The sequence below is a fragment of the Atractosteus spatula genome, chromosome 8 (assembly GCF_055471065.1).
Source record: "Atractosteus spatula isolate fAtrSpa1 chromosome 8, fAtrSpa1.hap1, whole genome shotgun sequence".
NCBI lineage: Eukaryota > Metazoa > Chordata > Actinopteri > Semionotiformes > Lepisosteidae > Atractosteus > Atractosteus spatula.
Window position 1 is genome coordinate 46,793,622 of NC_142713.1, and position 19,152 is coordinate 46,812,773.

Sequence of the window (19,152 nt, forward strand, 5' to 3'; positions counted from 1 at the left end):
TTAATTTAAAATCGTGATGAGCTTAACCTTCCGTATTCCTCGGGGGTTATTTGAAGTGCATTGTGTAACTAAAAAAAGTAATCCAGATTATTTTTCCATTTTAATTTTAGCACAAAACGGGCGCTTCCCTGAAAAGCCAAATTCATATCCTTCTCTTTCTCAGTTTGCAAAGCTTGTTGCTTGGATACACTATGCTCTCGAAGCAATGAGAGAAGCACTACAAATAACCCTTCAGTTTGTTGCACACATTACAGCAAGGTGAGCCGAACTCGTAAGACATATTATCGAATGAGGAAATGAATACGTCATTCTGTGTACTTTAAATTGCCCCGAGAAATGCAAGTTTTATATTAACGTCTTATTGAACGTTTGTTTTTGTAATGCAATCTATGCGGAACTGATTAAACAATTATAATAAATTATTATGCAGGAAGATCTTGGAGTGAGCAGAAAGGAATGTTGTATTTGAACAAAAAAAACATGAATGGAGTATACATTAGACGTCTTCAACTAGAACACAAAGACACGCAAGTCAAGGAAAATTTCGGCCACAATGTCGCCTTGCTTAAAATATGATCAATATAAAGCATTAAAAGATTAAAAGAGGGCAGCCATATTTGCAGGTAATTATATACTATACGATTATTGGAAAATATTAAATTACAGCAAAATTACAGGTGAAACGCTGCAAATCTAGTTTAGTAGATGTCAATGACAATCCTGATCCTATGTCTAAAAATACTTTTCTTTACCACCGAGGAACATAAGACTATAATACGTCTTGTCTATTTTGCCTATGTTATCACTAGACATGTAATCAAAAAGTGTTAATTTATATATATATATGGCATAAATTATTAGTGTGCAATATAGAAAACATGACAAGAAAAATGTAAAAATGTAGTACTGGTAGGTTAATTGTCTTCTGGGAAAACTGGACCTGGTGTGAGTGTGTCTATCTGTCTGCCTTGTGATGGACTGACGTCCCATCCAGGCTGTATCCTGTCTTGCGCTAGTTGCTTGATGGGATAGGCTCTGGCTGCTCCACAACCCTGAATTGGAAAAGCAGTTAGAAGATGGATGGATAGCTGTCCAATTTCCAAAAAAACTAATTGGGTTAGGATCTCATCACATTGCTAGCTGCAGAAGGCTACTCCTCTCATTATCCTTCCAGCACAGAGGCCCCTGCGAAAGCACAGGTATTTTCAATACCTATGCTTTTATCATAGTCCTCATGGGATTCCTGATTATAACTGCTCACACCATGTTATACTCCTACTGGAACAGTACACGTAGGTGGTGTTTTCAGTCTCTCCAGCCTACAGCAGGTGTGCTACTTGACATCATCCTTAAATTAGTGCTAAAGCTGATAATAATAGACTTCAGCAAGTACCGTCATTTCTGGGTACAGCCTATAATTAAACAAGTACAATTAAACAGAATACATTTTAAAAATCATTTTCGTTCACGTCATGCTCTTTCACTGTGCAAATAAGTGATACGGGCCTCCTCTGTGTTTCCAAGTGACACATAGAATGAAATCAAAGAAATGACCGAGAGTCCTAATTCATGGCTGGACAGACTCCGGTCCTAGAGGTTCAGACAGCATCAGCAGCTGGAGGCTGGTGGGGAAAAAATGTTACATTGATCCATTGAAACCAAAGATAAGCTCAATTAGGGGCAGAGATGGAACTTACATGCTTGGCTGTTCTGCACAGCCCTGACACCCTGAAGTGGCATGTGCTCATCACAGGTGGTGGAAGTGGCTCATCACTGATGCAATAATGCCACCTAAAACAAACTAGCCCTGTAGGACCCAGTCACATGATCCGAGGGCCTGTTGACCTGACATCTGAGTGACAGGGCCTGTTCGGAGTCCCTTAGCCATTGAGCTAAGGAGACTGTGAGAGACCTGGGAGAGGTGATGACTGTGCCAGTTTTAGATTTCGTGTGTCACTTAGCCACTCATTGAGCTGTTTGCAAGAATGTGCTGGTACCCCACCAACCAATCAATCAATTTTATTATCATAAAGCCTATTTCAATCAAAGCATTCTAAAGGCACTTTACATGAATGATATATAAAAATTTGCAGAAGCAAAATATATATAAAAATGATAAAATTAAAGGGAGCATTTTCTTAGGAATTGAAGGCAAAAGAGAACAACAAAGTCTTGAGGTGGGATTTAAACACAGAGGGTGCCGTTATATATGGCCAGGATGTGTTTTCCAGCTACTGGAGGCTACTGCTGAAAAGGCTACACCCCCTCTCGTGCGCTGAGGAGCCTAGAGCTAGCTTCCTGAAGTGAGCAAAGTGGGACATGTGGGGATAGTAACTCTTGAAGGTACATGGGAGACAGACCAGTAGCGCCTGGTAATTCATCAAGAGAACTTTAAAGTCTATCCTGTAAGAAGTCAGTAGCCAGTGCAAGTCTTTCAGCACAGGAGAAACATGTTCAGATTTTTCTGATCATGTCAGCACTCAAGCAGCACAGTTCTGGATGTACTGTAGTTTCTGATGTAATTCCTTGTAAGTAAAATGGAAAATGATGGTAATAGGGACCAATTAGACCTGCTGGTTTACATGATGGCAGGGGTAATTGGCCTTATGACTACTGTTCCTTGTGCAGATTATGTCAATGCAGCAAGTGAATATGCATGTATGTTTCTTCACTTTGACAACTGTCTCTCTTCTTGACTCAGCATCCCTTAATAAACTAGTTACACACATGAAACCCAGCACATCTATTTTAGATCCCATTCCCACCACTTTATTTCAGTCCTGTTTCTCTTTTCTCTGTCCCATTGGCCTCAATATTATAAATGAATCCTTGAGCACTGGTGTTGTACCAACGGTCCTCAAAACTGCAGCCGTTGCCCCCGTGCCAAAAAAGCCTAACATGGCTCTCGACAATCTTAACACTTTTTGCCCCATCTCCAACTTACCCTTTCTTGCAAAAATTCTAGAACGTGCTGTCACATTTCAGTTATATAATCACCTCATGGCAAATAACCTTTCAGAACCCCTCCAATCTGGCTTCTGTCAACTTCACAGCACAGAAACTGCCCTGGTCAAAGTCACTAACGATCTTCTAATAGCTTCTGATTCTGGTTCTCTTTCTATACTCATCCTCCTTGATCTCACTGCTGCTTTTGACACTGTTGACCGTGACATCTTACTTTTTTGTCTTGAGACAACTTTGTTTGGAGTTTCTGACACTGCTCTCAAATGGTTCAAATCTTACCTCACTGATTGCTGTCACTTTGTCTCTCTTAATGGGTATAGGTCTGAAATTGGTCCTGTTAAGTCTGGTGTTCCTCAGGGCTCAATAAGGGGCCCCTTGCTCTTCAGCATTTACATGTTTCCACTTGGTCAGCTTTTAAGATCACATGGCCTCAGCTATCATTTCTATGCTGATGATACTCAAATATACATCCATACCAAACCTGACACTGATGTGGCTGTCTCTATTTTATCTAATTGCATCTCTGACATTTGGATTGTCTGACAAATTGGACGACTCAAACTTTCCTTCATCTTAACTGTGACAAGACTGAAGTCATACTTATTGGCACCCCCCATCAACTTCGTAAAGCCAATCCTGTAACCCTATCTGTAGATGGTTCTGTACTTGAGCTTCAGTCTAAATTGAAAAACCTTGGGGTGATATTCGGTTCTGGCTTAACATTTGACCCACATGTGCAGCATATTGTCAAAACATCTTTTTTTCACCTCAGAGGTATCGCTAGACTACATCCTATGTTATCACTAACTGTGGCTGAAAAGCTGATCAACATATGTGTGTTCTCTCGAATTGACTACTGTAATGTTCTACTTGCTGGGGTATCTAAATCTACATTGAACATACTGCAGTATGTCCAAAATTCAGCAGCCAGAATCCTGACCAGGTCTAGTGCAAGTGATCACATTACTCCTATCCTGTTGTTCCTGCACTGGCTTCCTGTCAAATTCCCTGTAGACTTTAAAATCCTCATGCTCACTTATAAGGCTCTGCATGGCTTGGCACCTTGGCACCTCAGTACTTGTCTGCACTATTATTGCCCTACTCCCCACCTCGCAACCTTTGCTCTTCTAATTCTGGTCTCCTAACTGTCCCCCAAGCCTGTCTACATTGTATGGTGATAGGGCCTTCTCCCGTTATGCCCCCAAGCTCTGGAACTATCTGCCCAAGGATATCAGAGAGTCACCTTCTCTAAACTCCTTCAAATCCAGACTCAAAACCTTCTTCTTTATAAGAGCCTTTACTTAACTGGTTCCATTCTTCACCCCTCTGCTTTTCCTAGTACCACCATCCACAGTCTCCTCTGTATATTGTAATTGTGTTTCATCTCGTGTATTCTTTTTATTTATTGTTGTTGTCATTCTGTAAACTGCTTTGAGAAGCCACCTTTAAAGGCGCTATATAAAATAAAGTTTATTATTATTATTATCTCTAGAAACGTCAGATGAAAATTTCGTGACACTGCCTGGCTCAATATTGGTGTTTTGTGTCCAATTTATGGTGGTCTTATGTCCTGGGAAAAGACTTGAAAGAATCTTCCTTTAAGTAAATCTTGGTAAAAATTACGGTTTTAAAATCTAATCTGGGATACTAATCTCTCTTTCGGCTTTCAACTGGTTCTCTACTGGGGTGAACTGCTCACTGCTCGTTATACTGTAATCAGCACATTGCGACCTGGGCTGCACAACCTCCCAGCAGCCCCTGCGCTTCCTCTTTCCCCCCCGTGTTTCCAATCATGGCGGATGTGGTTCGGCAGCAAGAGCAAGAGGAGAAATCCGAACAGGAGAAACACCTAAACGGAGAGGTGGAACTCGAAGACAAGGAGGAGGCTGATGCTTCCGAGGAGACAGCCAAGAAGAAGAAAAAGAAGAAGAAGAAAAACAAGTCGCCAGCTGCCGGTGAGAGAGAGTGTGTTAATGTGTTAGGCCATGATACCCGTCTTGCTGTCGAGACAGGCCACATGAGAAACGCCTTTTAGCACCATCGGAGACTTTTCTTTCTTTATGTTAACTTAAGACTGTTGTCACTGACCTCAAAATTTGGGATTTTAAAAATGCAAGTACAATTTTTTTAAATGATGAAACCGCGATAAAAACAAAAGTCATGTTTTTCATGTTTCACTTCTCACAGTATGTTGAGGAATGTTAACTTACGTAAGAGCACAGCACCGTTTCGGTCGAAAAGATGCATAATACGACGATTTGCGGTAACGTGGAGCTTTTCAGAAGAGTTAAATTAAACCTTCCCCTCGTTTCCGCAGGACTGAAGCGCTGGCTGTTCGGTTCTGGCCGGTGTACAGATTGTGATATTTATATTTACAAAAGTTCTTCACAAAATCCAGCAATGGTTGACTATATTTAATATAAGGCAGCAAAAAAAAAAAGATTTAACATTTAGGTGTTGGAATTTTAACTCCAACCGGCCTATTTTAAGTGTTGTGGTGTGAAAATGTGTGCGTGAATATTTGTTAATAATATAGTAGTGAATTATATGCCACCTAGATACAGATCAGTATTTGGAGGCTGAGAATTTGAGTATACTTTTGGTCACTTGCTTAAAGCCCATCCTTATGAGGTTCAGACTCGCATCCCAGTTTTTCACATTGAAGACCCATTCAAATGTATGCCTTAAGACATTCAATTCAGTTTATTTTTATAAAGCACCTTTCACAACAAGGCTGCCCTAAGGTGCATAACAAAGCAAGTGACCATAAATAAGACAGAAATGTGTGTATGAAAGGCAGGCCTATCAGGAGTTTGGCGACTGCTGCAAATTTAAAATCATAACGTTTTTAAATCTGTTTTCTGTCAAAAACTATGGTGTACCACTGTCATAGACTGTATATATAGCGAATTTGGACAGTTGAGGGGAGAGGTTACAGCGTGCTTGGAAACAAAGTTATTTAAGTAATAAGATGAGGCATGACCTAGATATAGATTGTTCTATGACCTTTTGTTTTTTTTAATACCTGCAATTAAGCAGCAGCTAACGAGCCGGAGGCAGATGGGAACGCCGAAGGAGTGGACGACATGACGAAACAGCTGGAGAAGCAGGCTGTTGAAGACAGAGACAAGGATGACGATGGAGAGGAAGGCAAGTGATTAAATACAGCATTAGTCTGATTTTCTAAAAAACTCTGTTGTAACAAATCAAACTGGATAAAGCCGCTCTTTAAGAGAATTCTAAGTTTGACAGTCCATAACATAGCGCTGGCAGGTTTCAATGTTGGTTTTCAACCTTCAACCTGATTTTTTTCACCACAATGGTGCCAGTCACACTTAACACATTTTTGTGGGACCCTGTTTTGTTCTGTTGCTTGGCATTGTGTACCATTACAGTCGGGCTCACAGGTCCTGCTGAATGTTACTCTAGAAGGTTTGAGGCTGGCTAAAATCTTGATTGCAATGAAACAAGCGTTTTGAAACATTGACAAAACATGCTACGTGTGCTTCAGGCAATGGTTAAATCAGCAGCAAACAGCAGATGTCAGGGGTTCGAGTCTGGGTCATGTCATTTACTGGCTGTGAGTGCCTGGTGCCTGCGGTCTGGCAGTGCTAGTGAGGGATGTACTGGTCTGTGATACTGAGACTCCTGAACGTTGTTATGTAGCCAATAAAGTGTCAAAAGAGTAATGGCTCAAGGAGTGGGAGAGTCTGAGTAGTCTTTTTTTCTTCTGTCTGCCTGGGTGAGTACAGACACCATGGCTCTTTGCTGAGACGTGAAACATATTTTGCAATTCACAACTGAGTGGTGTGTAACAAAATATTGTCGATTTTAAATGAAAAAATACCGACCGGTCACAAACAGGAGTTAGGAGTTTCTCGTGACAAAATGCTACTAAGCTTGATTCCTACAAGCGACATTGGAATAAAAGCTATGGGTGTTTACACAGATGGAGAGGAAGGGGAAAACTCTGCAGGAAAGAAGAAAAAGAAGAAGAAAAAGAAGAAAGGACGTAAGTTTTGATCCTGTTCCATTAATACATTTTCTGCAAGTTTATAATGATGATGATGATGGTTAAGATCATAAATTAAGCATTACTTCAATGACAAATAAAATGCTCCCAGGTTCTGTCAAATTTAATTTTGGGGGAAAAATGTGAGATGATAGGAAACCTAATAGAAAATTACATTTGCTTAGACTTCGATTGATGTCATGCACATTTTTTACTTGTATTGTTATGAACCTCATAGTGCGTTTTTGGTATTGTGTGAGATACAGGTTTAGTGTCCTCAGCATATCTCCTGCTTGAAACTGTTTTGATGAAATTGCCGTTTAAGAATCTGTCAACTTACCATCCCCACCAGTAATGACTTTCTGACAACTGTGTTTTATATATAAGGTGTCGGCATCAAATGGTAGTCAGGGTTCTGGTCTCATAACGAGAAGATCGTCGGTTCAACACTCTGAGTTTTACCTTTGAGCAAAGTACTTTACCCCAACTGCTTCAGTCCAGCTGGCACAAATGAGTACCAGTACTGTTGGTGGATAATTTGTGATGTATTCGTTTTCTGTTGCTGGCAGGGGAATTCATATACTCTCAGTGTGCTTCAAAAACTGGGATAAGTCTTTTTATATGTTGTATATTGGCAGGAGCTCAAATTTTAAAAGGGAATTTATAGCAGCGGAGATGCATGGACTGAGTTACGTCTGGCACCATGCAGTATTTTTAGATACCAGGTCAGATTATGGTATGCATGACAATGAGATGATGAAATGTCATTTAATGTTTTAGCAGCTACAGAATCAAGTATGATTTTGTATTTTACAGTTCTGTGCATTTTTGATTAAACATTATATATACAGGATGGTTTGAAGACGCTGCTTGTGTCTGATTGTCTAGTCATGATTCCAGTCCTTAAATTTGTAGTTAAATGTGTTGAAGAAAGTGTTATTTGTATGGAACTTACTCTGCATATGAATGCCACACCTACATATTCTCTTCCCAGCTTATTCTTGTCTAATTCTTTATCTAATCTTAACAGTAATTTAAAAGAATATGAAGCTCTTGTAGGGAAATCTGGATACCCATGCATACTTGATAATATAATAATTTTAAAGCATTATTAAGCTTGCTATATAATATATCCATGGCTTTTCCTATTCAGCTGAGTAACCCTTGGCTGTGATTCAGTAGCTTGAATTGAAGCTACACAAACATGTCCCAGCCTGGCTGTTAAAACCAATGATCATGTTGGAGGCATAAAGGAACATAAGAATTCTCAACACCAAATCAAAAAAGTAACAGATTTGTTAAATGTATTAAGTGCATTTTCATTTTGTTTTTTGCACATTTGACAAGGTTGCTGTAGTGAACCGATTTGAATATTTATATAACTTGCAAAATCAGACCAAATGAACTTCTAAATGGGTAATATACCTGGTAATTGATTTATAGGTATTATACCTTCTAAACAGTAGGATTTTTCCCTTCAGTACAAAACCTGCACCCCAAATTACTGTGACTGTAACATTAATCCTTTTAAAAGTGTGTGCATGTTTTTTAAAGGTGTCATGGTCTACAGATTACATGAGGGAACAGTTTTTCATACAGCAGCACCCTTATAATTCCACAAATGCGTGCAATCATGAGTCAGGGTTGCCGCAATTAAACGTGACAGCATGTGAAGCTCATCTTCCCGGTTACAAGGATGATGATACTGTGGAATCAAAACAACAGTTACTGTAAAGAAAGAGATGAGCTTTCCATGGACTGAAATCTGCAAGGGCAGAGATACCTGACAATTTTAGACCCTTCTAAGGGAATAATTTGGAAATAATATTGAGAGTATTGAGAACCCTCATCAGGCCATTGGGTTCAGTCAATAAAAATAAAGCGTGACTTTACATAAGTACACATGTATACAGGTACAGAGGGTAGGGATCTAGTAAAAACGGGTTCATTTATTTCAGTTATAAACAAAATTTCCTATGGATGGGCCTTTTTCTTAACACTAGTGGTATTTGTGTATCCTCTTTTTAGTCATTTTAAGTTCCATTAAGTTTCAGAAATTGAAAACTAAGAAAATATCAAATTGGATTTTTTCCAAATTTTACCACGTTACGAGTGGTGTATGACTAGTGAATAGCAATGTGGATTTCAGTGTTATGTAGGTAGATGTGCGAAAAGGCCAGATGTGGTCAATTTAAGCAGTCCCGTGAGTGTACAGAAATGAGTGCAGCGTCTTTTTCTCCTTGCAGCCAAGATGCAGACTGATCCACCTTCAATTCCGATCTGTGAGCTCTATCCCAGTGGAGTCTTTCCAAAGGGACAAGAATGTGAATATCCAACGACGCAAGATGGGTAAATAATGTTCATGTGATGGGCTTTTTTGGTGAAGGTCAATAGAACCAGCATTTACACTGTACTTGTGATCTCTGCTGCAGTCGGAGTGCTGCCTGGCGCATGACTAATGAAGAGAAGAGAGTGTTGGATAAGGCCAGTGAAGAGATCTGGAACGACTTCAGACAGGCAGCAGAGGCTCATAGACAAGTCAGAAAGTATGTTATGAGCTGGATCAAACCTGGCATGACTATGATTGAAATCTGGTGAGCCATGTTTTTCTCCCTTATTATTTTATTTCTCTTACACAGTGTGTTATGTTAGGTCATGGCAATTTCAAGGATAAATGATGCAGCATTAGCTTGAAAAAAGATGCGTTAATGCTTAGTGACATCCTTTTTACATAAATTACTTTTAGTATTTCTTGAGGTCTATCCTTAGGTGGGTCTTCATAATTGTTTGCCACTAAGGAAAATCATGACCAGTATATTTAATATTTTTATCAGTAGATGTAATGCGTTTTAATTTAGCACAATTTTTCTTTCGGTTTCCTTTCTCTTGCATTAGATTCATACCAGCCATACCTTTGTTAACATGATCAATACTTGTATTCTAGCGAAAAACTAGAAGACTGTTCCAGGAAATTGATCAAAGAGAATGGTTTGAATGCAGGCCTGGCCTTTCCCACTGGCTGCTCATTGAATAACTGTGCTGCTCACTATACCCCCAATGCTGGAGACCCCACAGTCCTGCAGTATGATGACGTCTGCAAAATAGACTTCGGAACGCACATAAATGGTCAGTTGGAAGCTGGAATAACACACAACGTATCGCCTTTCACTTCAAAAGTGCTTACCCATTCAGTCTGCCTACATTTCCTTGTCTCCCCTCCCCGTGTGTGCATGCAGGGTTCATAGTTTCGAGTGGGAACATGGAAAATGCAAAAGTTGCTGCTTTGCAAATTGAGTTTATATAAGCAAAATTTGATTTTAAATGACAAAAAAGAAAAATATTATGTTTCTTGTGAATTGTTTTTCAGTGTATACATACAAAATATAAACATTTAATTGTTGTGTAAATATTTGATTCGGGCAGTCAGGATTATTCTGACTAACCACTTTACTTCTTGAAATGCAGATTGGATGTACGGGATCTGTTTTTAACAGGGATTGGGTTAATGAAACCTTTGATGTTAGAAAAAAAAATTTTGGGTGGTGGGGATTAAGCAAAGTATTTTAATGCTACAGCTTTGGGAAACTCTGTACTTTAGTTAACTTATGATATTTTGTAACTCCTTAACTATAAAGGAAGAAAATGTAAGTAGGTTTCAAACATAAAGCCAACAGTGATGTACTATGAACACTGTATTTATAATTGGAATTGTTTTTGCAGGTCGTATCATAGACTGTGCTTTTACTGTTACATTTAACCCAAAGTACGATAAACTTCTTGAAGCAGTGAAAGATGCCACTAATACAGGAATCAAGGTGAGTGTGATAAACTATCTGTTCACGTTAAAGAGCTTGGTTATTCTTGGCTGCTGTTTCTATACAACTCAGAAATAAAATCAAGTCCTTACAAGTTCAGCTTTATTAGTGCTCATTTACCAAAATGTGGTTAAGCGTTCCTTGTCATTTGTAAAGACATTCTTCTGAAGTGAGTTGTTCAGTTGTTGCTACTTAACTCTCAATTTGTTTTTTTATTAAGTGTGCTGGGATTGATGTACGCCTGTGTGATGTTGGAGAAGCTATACAAGAAGTCATGGAATCCTATGAGGTTGAGATCGATGGGAAGACTTATCAAGGTACACATCTAGTAACAAGTATTTTTGTGTTTCTCTCACTAAAACAGTATTGTACAACAAAATCCACTGTTTCCCTATGTCTTGACATAAGAATTGAAACTGCCTGGAATGATACTTCTTTGTGGAGATCAGGATAAAAAAACTTAATGTAATGGTGAATTTAATTTGCTTTGCTCTCCAAATGCCTTCGCAAAGTCTCCAAATGCCACAAAACATTTACTTTTAAGGAATATATGAATGTAAGAACATATTCTAGCTTAGAATGGATTATGCTGTAAACACTGTGATGCATGCATTGCTTCTGTGTTTTTTAAGGAGTCATATTCTTGGCATAACTGGTTATGCTGCATAATGTCTTTCAGTGAAGCCAATTCGCAATTTAAATGGACACTCCATTGGACAATACAGGATACATGCTGGCAAGACTGTCCCCATTGTCAAAGGAGGGGAAGCAACAAGAATGGAGGTAGTTACTGCCAGGAAGACTATTTCAAAATTATTTTTCTTAGATCTTTACAAATCTGAGGAATCTGCTTAGAAGAGCATACACGGGATAATTCGTTTGACCTGGAGTAGTGGGTCAGGGCTCCGGAAGGTGGTGAGTTTTTTGTACAAAGCAGGGCAATGTTGTATGTCCCTTGAGCTATGTAATACACTTGGGTGTCTTCATAAAAATGCCCAGCTGTTTAAATAGGTACATATGGAGGTCACCTTGGATAAAAGTGTCTGTCTTATAAATGAATCCATCCATTGTCGGAAAACAGCTTCTTCTGGTAAAGAACTGGGAAAAGCACAGGTTATCCCAGAGCATACGGGGTGCACGGTAGACTACACTTGGGTGAGACGTGAGTGTGGTGCAGAGCGTACTTGCATGCTCACACACATACATATAATTTGGAGGTGGCAGGACCTGACAAAAACTTGAAGTCTAGGGCCTGTTTTTTTAGAAATTCTCAGGAACTTAGAAGCAGCATTCCCCCTTCACCATTATCAGTTGAAATAAGTGCCATCTTTAAGCTGTCCTGTGATACTGTTTTTGAGAAGTGAATAACTAATTTACTGTATATACAGTGCCTTGCAAAAGTATTCAGATCCTTGACCAATTCTCTCATTTTACTGAATTGCAAATCCTACATTGAAATTTTTTTCTGTCATATTTTTATTTCTAAGCACTGAAACACAAAATTAATTATTTTAACGTGACAATGTTTTATGTTAGAAAATATTCTTAAGAAAAATAAAAAAAAACTGAAATATGCTGTTCGCATAAGTATTCAATCCCCACATTTTACTATTTTGTAGAGCCACCCTTTGCAGCAATAACAGCTTTAAGTCTTTTGGGTTAGGTATGTACCAGCTTTGCACACTGTTCAGGAATGATTTTGGCCCATTCTTCCAGACAGATTTACTCCAGGTTGTTCAGGTTAGTCGGATGACTGTTGTTCATCGCAATTTTGAAATAGTGCCACAAATTCTCAATTGGATTGAGATCAGGGCTTTGACTGGGCCACTGTAGGACATTCGCCTTTTTGTTCTTGAGCCTCTCCAATGTTACTTTGGCCTTGTTTTTGGGATCATTGTCCTGCTGAAAGATGAACTTTCTCCCAAGCTTCAGTTTTTTAGTGACTGAAACAGGTTCTCTTGCAGTATTTACCTGTATTTTGCACCATCCATTCTTCCTTCTATTTTAGCAAGATGCCCAGTCCCTGCTGATGAAAAGTAGCCTCACAGCATGATGATACCACCACCATACTTCATTGTAGGTATGGTGTTTTTTTAAGTGTGGGCAGTGTTAGATTTGCGCCACACATACCGCTTTGAATTTTGGCTAAAAAGCTCTATCTTGGTCTCATCTGACCACAAAATCTTTTCCCACATCGCAACTAGATAAGAGATAAGATAGATCACTTTATTAGCCATATACAATTTCTTGCATTAGGAATTAGTCTTTTTGCATACCCCAGCTTGCTCTCCATGGGACACACAGACAGGGAGAGAGAAGCTTGGGGTCAGAGCACAGGGTCAGCCATTGTACAGCGCCCCTGGAGCAGTTGGGGTTAAGGGCCTTGCTCAGGGGCCCAACGGAGTAGGATTCCTCTGCCGGCTGCAGGATTTGAACCGGCAACCTTCCAGCCACAGAGCCACCACTCCGTCCCTGGGTCACTGTCATGCTTTTTGGCAAACTCCAGATGTGCCTTCATGTGGTTCTTTTTCAGTAATGGCTTCTTTTGTGCTGCCCTCCCATACAGGCCAGAGTTACGCAGCGCTCTTGATGTGGTTGACTGCTGCACCTTTACTCCACTCTCTGTGGCTTCTCTCACAAGTCTCCTTGTTTGTGCAGAGTTTTGAGGGGCGACCTTTTCTAGGCAGTGTCTGGGAGGTTTGATATAGCTTGCACTTCCTGATAATTGAACCAACAGTGCCCACTTGGATATCCGAACACTTGGATAGTGTTTTGTACCGTTTTCGTAATTTGTGCGCTTGTTTTACTTTATGAAAAGTAAACCTTTAACTTCTTTGGAATGCTCTTTAGTCTTCATTTTTACAGCTGTCCTTCAGATTCACAACCTAAATAATTGTCCGTTAACTGTGGGGTTTTTATCCAGAAAATGTGGCAGTTATTTTAACGATTCACAGGTAGACGAGAATTTAAAGGCAATTGTGTCGTTTTTAACATAAACAATGTTGCATTAAAATAATTAATTTTGAGTTTCAGGGCTTAGAAATAAAAAATATAACAGAACTACATTTCAATGTAGGATTTGTAATTCAGTAAAATGAGAGAATTATTCAGACCCATGACCACTTTTGCAAGGCACTGTATATACCCTTACCTCTTTTTACTAATTGTTAATTTTTTATGAAAAAACAATACTAAGAAGCACGTGAATTGTTACCTGTATTTCGAATAATGAAAGCCAACTTTGAAACTATGAAAAGCGATGCAAAGAAAAATTTCGAAACCTCCTCGAAATGTCATTCAGTGTCATTCACAGTGTCTTTCAATTTGTTTCATATTTAGTGTCCTCATCACCTTCCACTAGCTAGCATGGGTGAGAGCTAACACAGAGCCTACAGAGTGAAACGAGAGACATGCGATACAGCTCACCCCATCTTGCTTCATGCGTTGTTCGCTGTTTTGTATGCTCTTGCATTTTGTTTGAATATTTGTGAATATTTATCATGGACCTCAGAGGTGTTAAGAAAAGGAAGTGTGTAATTACACAAAAAGAAAATGAAGTGGTATGATTAATGGTGTCTAGCTAGGTAAGCAGTTTTCTTATTACTAAAAACACTACCTATAGTATAAATGTTAGTTATTGTTTCTTTTGTCACTTTTAGTGGAAAAAAGTAAAAGTTGGGGTGACATTTTTGGGATCCGGAACAGATCATAATTTTGCCCATAAGAAATAATGGAAGTAGGTTTTTCTTTTTACGGATTTTTGCTGTATGAAAGTGTTTCGTGGAAAGAGTTCATGAAAAGAGGTACAGGTATACATGATTAGTCTTATTAGCCTTTGACAAAGATTTTATATTACCTTTTAACATAATGCAATACTTTATAATTTTTTAGATGTCCAGGTCTTCTAACCCAATTTTGAGCCATTCTTTTCTTAGAGAAAATGGCTAAATGTGGGTGGAGTTAAGTAGATTTAGATTAACCTTAATGAATCTTTTTGTTGGCATCTATAAATTAGGCATTGCAAGTTCAGTGCTCATCACTGATACCATTGGTTTAATTCCTGTTTATTTACTGATTTAATGTTATTCAAGCATAATATTCTGTATTATCGTTTCTATGTTAGCATAGCAAAATTCCTATTTACGAAAATACATAAACACATCACTACTGACACGGAGGCTGATATTTGGATTGTGGCTTTTACACCTCTAGTACCCATAGCATAGTTATAGTTGAACATAGCATAGTTGAGGCTTTATTGTAACTTCAAATGACTCTGATTGCAGTTGTGTGTAAATTTTGTAAGATTTCAAAACCTTCAATTTAAGCTATATTGTAGCAATAGTTTGGCCTTTATCTCTAGAATACAGAAAGGTTACAAGCAAAAGGAGGCCATTCGGTTCATCTAGCCTATATGGTTGCATCTACCTGATCCAAGGATTTCATCTGGCTGATTATTGAAAGAACCCAGTCTATCTGTTTTGACAACATGGCTGGGTAGCTTGTTCCACAGTTTTGTGTAAAAAAGTAACTCCCGTTCTCTATTTTAAAAGTGTTTTCACATAGTTTTTACTCAAACTCTTACAAGTGGGATTTGTGTTCTGTTGATTTTAGGAAATTCCACCAAGAAGTGTTTGTATATACCTTTGAGGATTTCCAAACTTTGATCAGGTCCGCTTGTAGTTTTTACTGTTTACTTTGCAGAATGCTGGCTTTGAGGTTGGCTTGTTAAGTAACTTTGACTCAACAGTAAAATCCAGAAACCCTGAAATAAAATGTTTGAGACATGAGGGAAATAATATTGCACAGTTGGATTCTAAATAGTCTAGGTAAATTAGGCTCTGAGGGGTCTGTTTTGTTTTTCTACGGATTATCAGCAGCATTTTCAAAAGTTTAGTTTAATTAACCCTAGTTCTAGTTATATTCTTTACATCACTATGATTCTACTCACTCAAAGGAAAACCTTCTGATTGTCAGAATGTTGAAGAGCAGACGACATGAGAAATTACTTAACATTAATCGCATGGGTGTATTGGAGGTTTGATTTCTGTATTGTATGCAATTTGATTGTATTGAGGTTTGATAATTGTATTCTTTCAGGAAGGAGAGGTCTATGCTATAGAAACATTTGGAAGCACAGGAAAAGGAGTTGTTCATGATGACATGGAGTGCTCACACTACATGAAGAACTTTGATGTTGGACATGTGCCAATCAGGTTTGTTTCATTTTAAAAGATGAAGCTTTTTATCAGCTTTTCTAAGTGCACCTGATGTTAAAGGACAACAGTCATAAATGCTTGAAGCATCTAAAACAAGTTGTTTTGTGGTACAAAGAAGACTTTCCATGTTTTAAAATACATTTAGAATTTAAAAGGTAAATTACATGTCCTTGTAACCCAAAAGGCAAAAATAGAATTTGCCATTAATCCATCAGGTTTTTTTTGTGGTGTAATCCCACAAGCAAGCCTTATTAGACTGGTGACCAATGTTTAAAAATAAAAGGTACGTTGATGTTTATAAATGAATCTTTAAACGTCATCTGTTTGACTTACCTTTCAGACTCCCAAGGGCTAAACACTTGTTGAATGTGATCAATCAGGACTTTGGCACTTTGGCTTTCTGCCGCCGCTGGCTGGATCGTCTGGGAGAGACAAAGTACCTCATGGCACTGAAGAACCTTTGTGACTTGGGCATAGTGGATCCATACCCTCCTCTCTGTGACATGAAAGGCTGTTACACAGCACAGTTTGAGCACACCATATTATTGCGTCCAACATGCAAGGAAGTTGTGAGCAGGGGAGATGATTACTAAGTTCAGCTTTTTTTGTCCCTGAAAAGCTTTCTTTCTCACTTTGCTTTTGCAGAAAGCGGCACAAACAAATTCATCTGCTGCTCAGTGTCTGTCTGAGGGGTCGACTTTGTATCATATTTACCATGTTTGAATTGAACAGCGGAATATTTGACAGTATGGTTTTTAATATGCTTTATTGCATTTACAAAAATAAATGATGCCGCTTCCTTTCAAATGGGAAGTTAAATAACATATAACTTAAGGCTGTAAAGTTTGGCTTTTATTGCAGTTGGAGAGGGGAGTATTTTGCAGAATTTGCATTCCGCTTGTATAAGTATTTATATTTTCCCTGACACTTCCAAATTCTTAGTAACTGCTAATTCTAACACCTGTGACCATTGTAGGAATTTGTTTTGAACTCCCAGAAACCTTTTTGTAAAACTAGATGAAAATAAAAATCTTTTTTTGTTCAGATTAATTTTTTCAAGTTTTTTTCCCCCCAATATGACACTTATTTTATGACAAAGACATCCACTGGCAGAGAATGCAATTTGGAGTATGATACTATTGTTATACACTGCTATAAAAAGTAAACCTGATCAGTAAACCCCGAAGTTGCCCACAGTTGTAATTATATAGTTGAAGTCATTGTAAAAATGTTTGATGACAGAAATGAGAATATTTTTTAATGATAGGGAAGATACACTTTTAAGAAAAATTAAATGAGACGGATGCATTGAGGAGGAAGTATGAGACAGGGTGTCTTGGTACTTAAATGGTGTACTGTCAATTTGAAATTAAAAATATCAGTATCCATTGAGGTTAAACATCGTGCGAATCTTTACTGATTTTTTGTCCAGGTTTTAACTAGAAAACCTAGGGTTAAATACCTATAAGGGTTTAGTAGAGAGAAACAGGATTTTAGTAACATTTAATATTCTGGCTCACTGCCAGTTTTATGAAAAACTCTACTACACATTTTTGTTTTTAATGTAAAAGGAATTAGAGTGGTCACATCTGTTCACATTAAATTATTTTAAGTATCCCCCCAAAATACTCACTTTGTATCATGGCAGATGGTTGAGTCTATTTCCTTGCCGTTTCCCCTTAATCTTTTTTTGCGGGGATGAGCAGGCGTGCAGGGACATAATGCCCACGTGACTGGCTTGCTTGCAGTACCTCTTTGTCAGTGGGATTTGCGCAGTTTCACAATCCTGTGGCATTTACTGATTCATAGATTAATGTGGCGGCATGGAGACTGTAATGTAGGAACAGCATGGATAAGGTTTTCATGATCCTGAATGCATGATATTATTTCCATTTAAAATTTTCTCTTGATTTCTCACTTATCCATTTAATGGGAGGAATTTCAAATAGAAATGTTCCTACTTAGAAAAAGATTCACTTTTTTTCTGATTTAATTTTCTATTTAATCTGTTCATATGTTATGATAATAAGGGGGTGTTTAAATATGATGTTGCACGATGAAAATGCAGCATAATTAGGTATTATTTCCTTTTTAAAATCAGGAGCAGACAAGTTTGCTGTGAGTTGTCAAAATCACACAAATTAAGTTGATAAATGCCTGTTCAAAAAGACATTGTTTAGCAAGAACAATGAATGATTTAACTGTGCCTTGCTGGAGTGAGGAACACTATGAGATCCCATGTGAGTGAATTTGCCTGGAGAACAAGATGTTCTACTTCAACAATCAGAAGACTTTTCCAGAGAGAAATAGCTATGAAGGAGAGGCCACATCCTAGTAGGCACACTCAACATTGTCCAGGGATTGTCAAAATCTGTGATAATTTTTAGACTGTAACAGCTACATCATGAGATATTCCAAGAAACCAGTACATCTGATCTGAATCACTGTGGACTGTGGACTGTGTCCTGCGTGAAAATGGTCTAAATGTTCGGAGATCACTTAGCAATTCAGTTGAGACCTGAGAATCGTTGTAGTCTTCTCTGCAGGCCAGGGAATATCTGAGCTGGTAGCTGAAAGAGTAATAGAGTGTTTTATATACTGATGAATGCAATTTTGCTCTTGATGGATGTGACAGGAGACAACATGTTTAGCGATATCATGGTGAATACAATGGTGATCTCTTATAACACAAGAGTGACTTTTGGCGTACACTGACTCAGTGCTGTCTTATTGCTCAGTCACACACAGTACTTGACCCAACAGTTCTTGTGCAAGCCAATCCGAACGTATTAATGTTCCAGTAGGACAATGGGAGACCACACAGTGCTAGGATTACAATGGCATGACTGCAAGGTCTTCATGGTCAACAGTCAAGATCTTGCCTTGGCTAGAACCTGAGCTCAACAGGAGACTACTGCTGCCTTTGAGCCTTCACCAGCTGACTTGTAGCTACACAGGAGTGGCCCACAGCAGTTTAACCACAGGCTGATGAGAATATTTTGGATTAATGCCTGATACTAACATTTCATACTAAAAAATTATCATGATGCTTTGATCTGTGCTTTGTTTAGAAATTGTGATTTTAATGCGTGTCTAAAGTGTAATGATGCAATCAGATGAATGTGGTTTCTTTTATCAGCAC

At 38.5% G+C, this 19,152-nt stretch overlaps 1 protein-coding gene across 2 annotated transcripts; it reads left to right on the top strand.

Annotated features, from left to right (window-relative positions):
• The first annotated feature begins 4,732 nt into the window (after positions 1-4,732).
• metap2a (methionyl aminopeptidase 2a) lies at positions 4,733-17,060 on the top strand. 2 transcript variants are annotated; one of them, XM_088923871.1, is made up of 11 exons: positions 4,733-4,919; positions 6,004-6,114; positions 6,914-6,976; positions 9,223-9,325; positions 9,409-9,570; positions 9,921-10,102; positions 10,697-10,791; positions 11,012-11,108; positions 11,471-11,574; positions 15,892-16,007; positions 16,351-17,060. In XM_088923871.1, the coding sequence occupies exons 1-11, from the start codon at positions 4,757-4,759 to the stop codon at positions 16,601-16,603; spliced, it is 1,449 nt and encodes a 482-aa protein (XP_088779997.1). In that variant the 5' UTR covers positions 4,733-4,756; the 3' UTR covers positions 16,604-17,060. The 2 variants fall into 2 exon arrangements, with proteins under 2 accessions (XP_088779997.1, XP_088779996.1); XM_088923870.1 differs by having other exon boundaries at positions 4,736-4,919; positions 6,001-6,114.
• Positions 17,061-19,152: the final 2,092 nt, after the last annotated feature.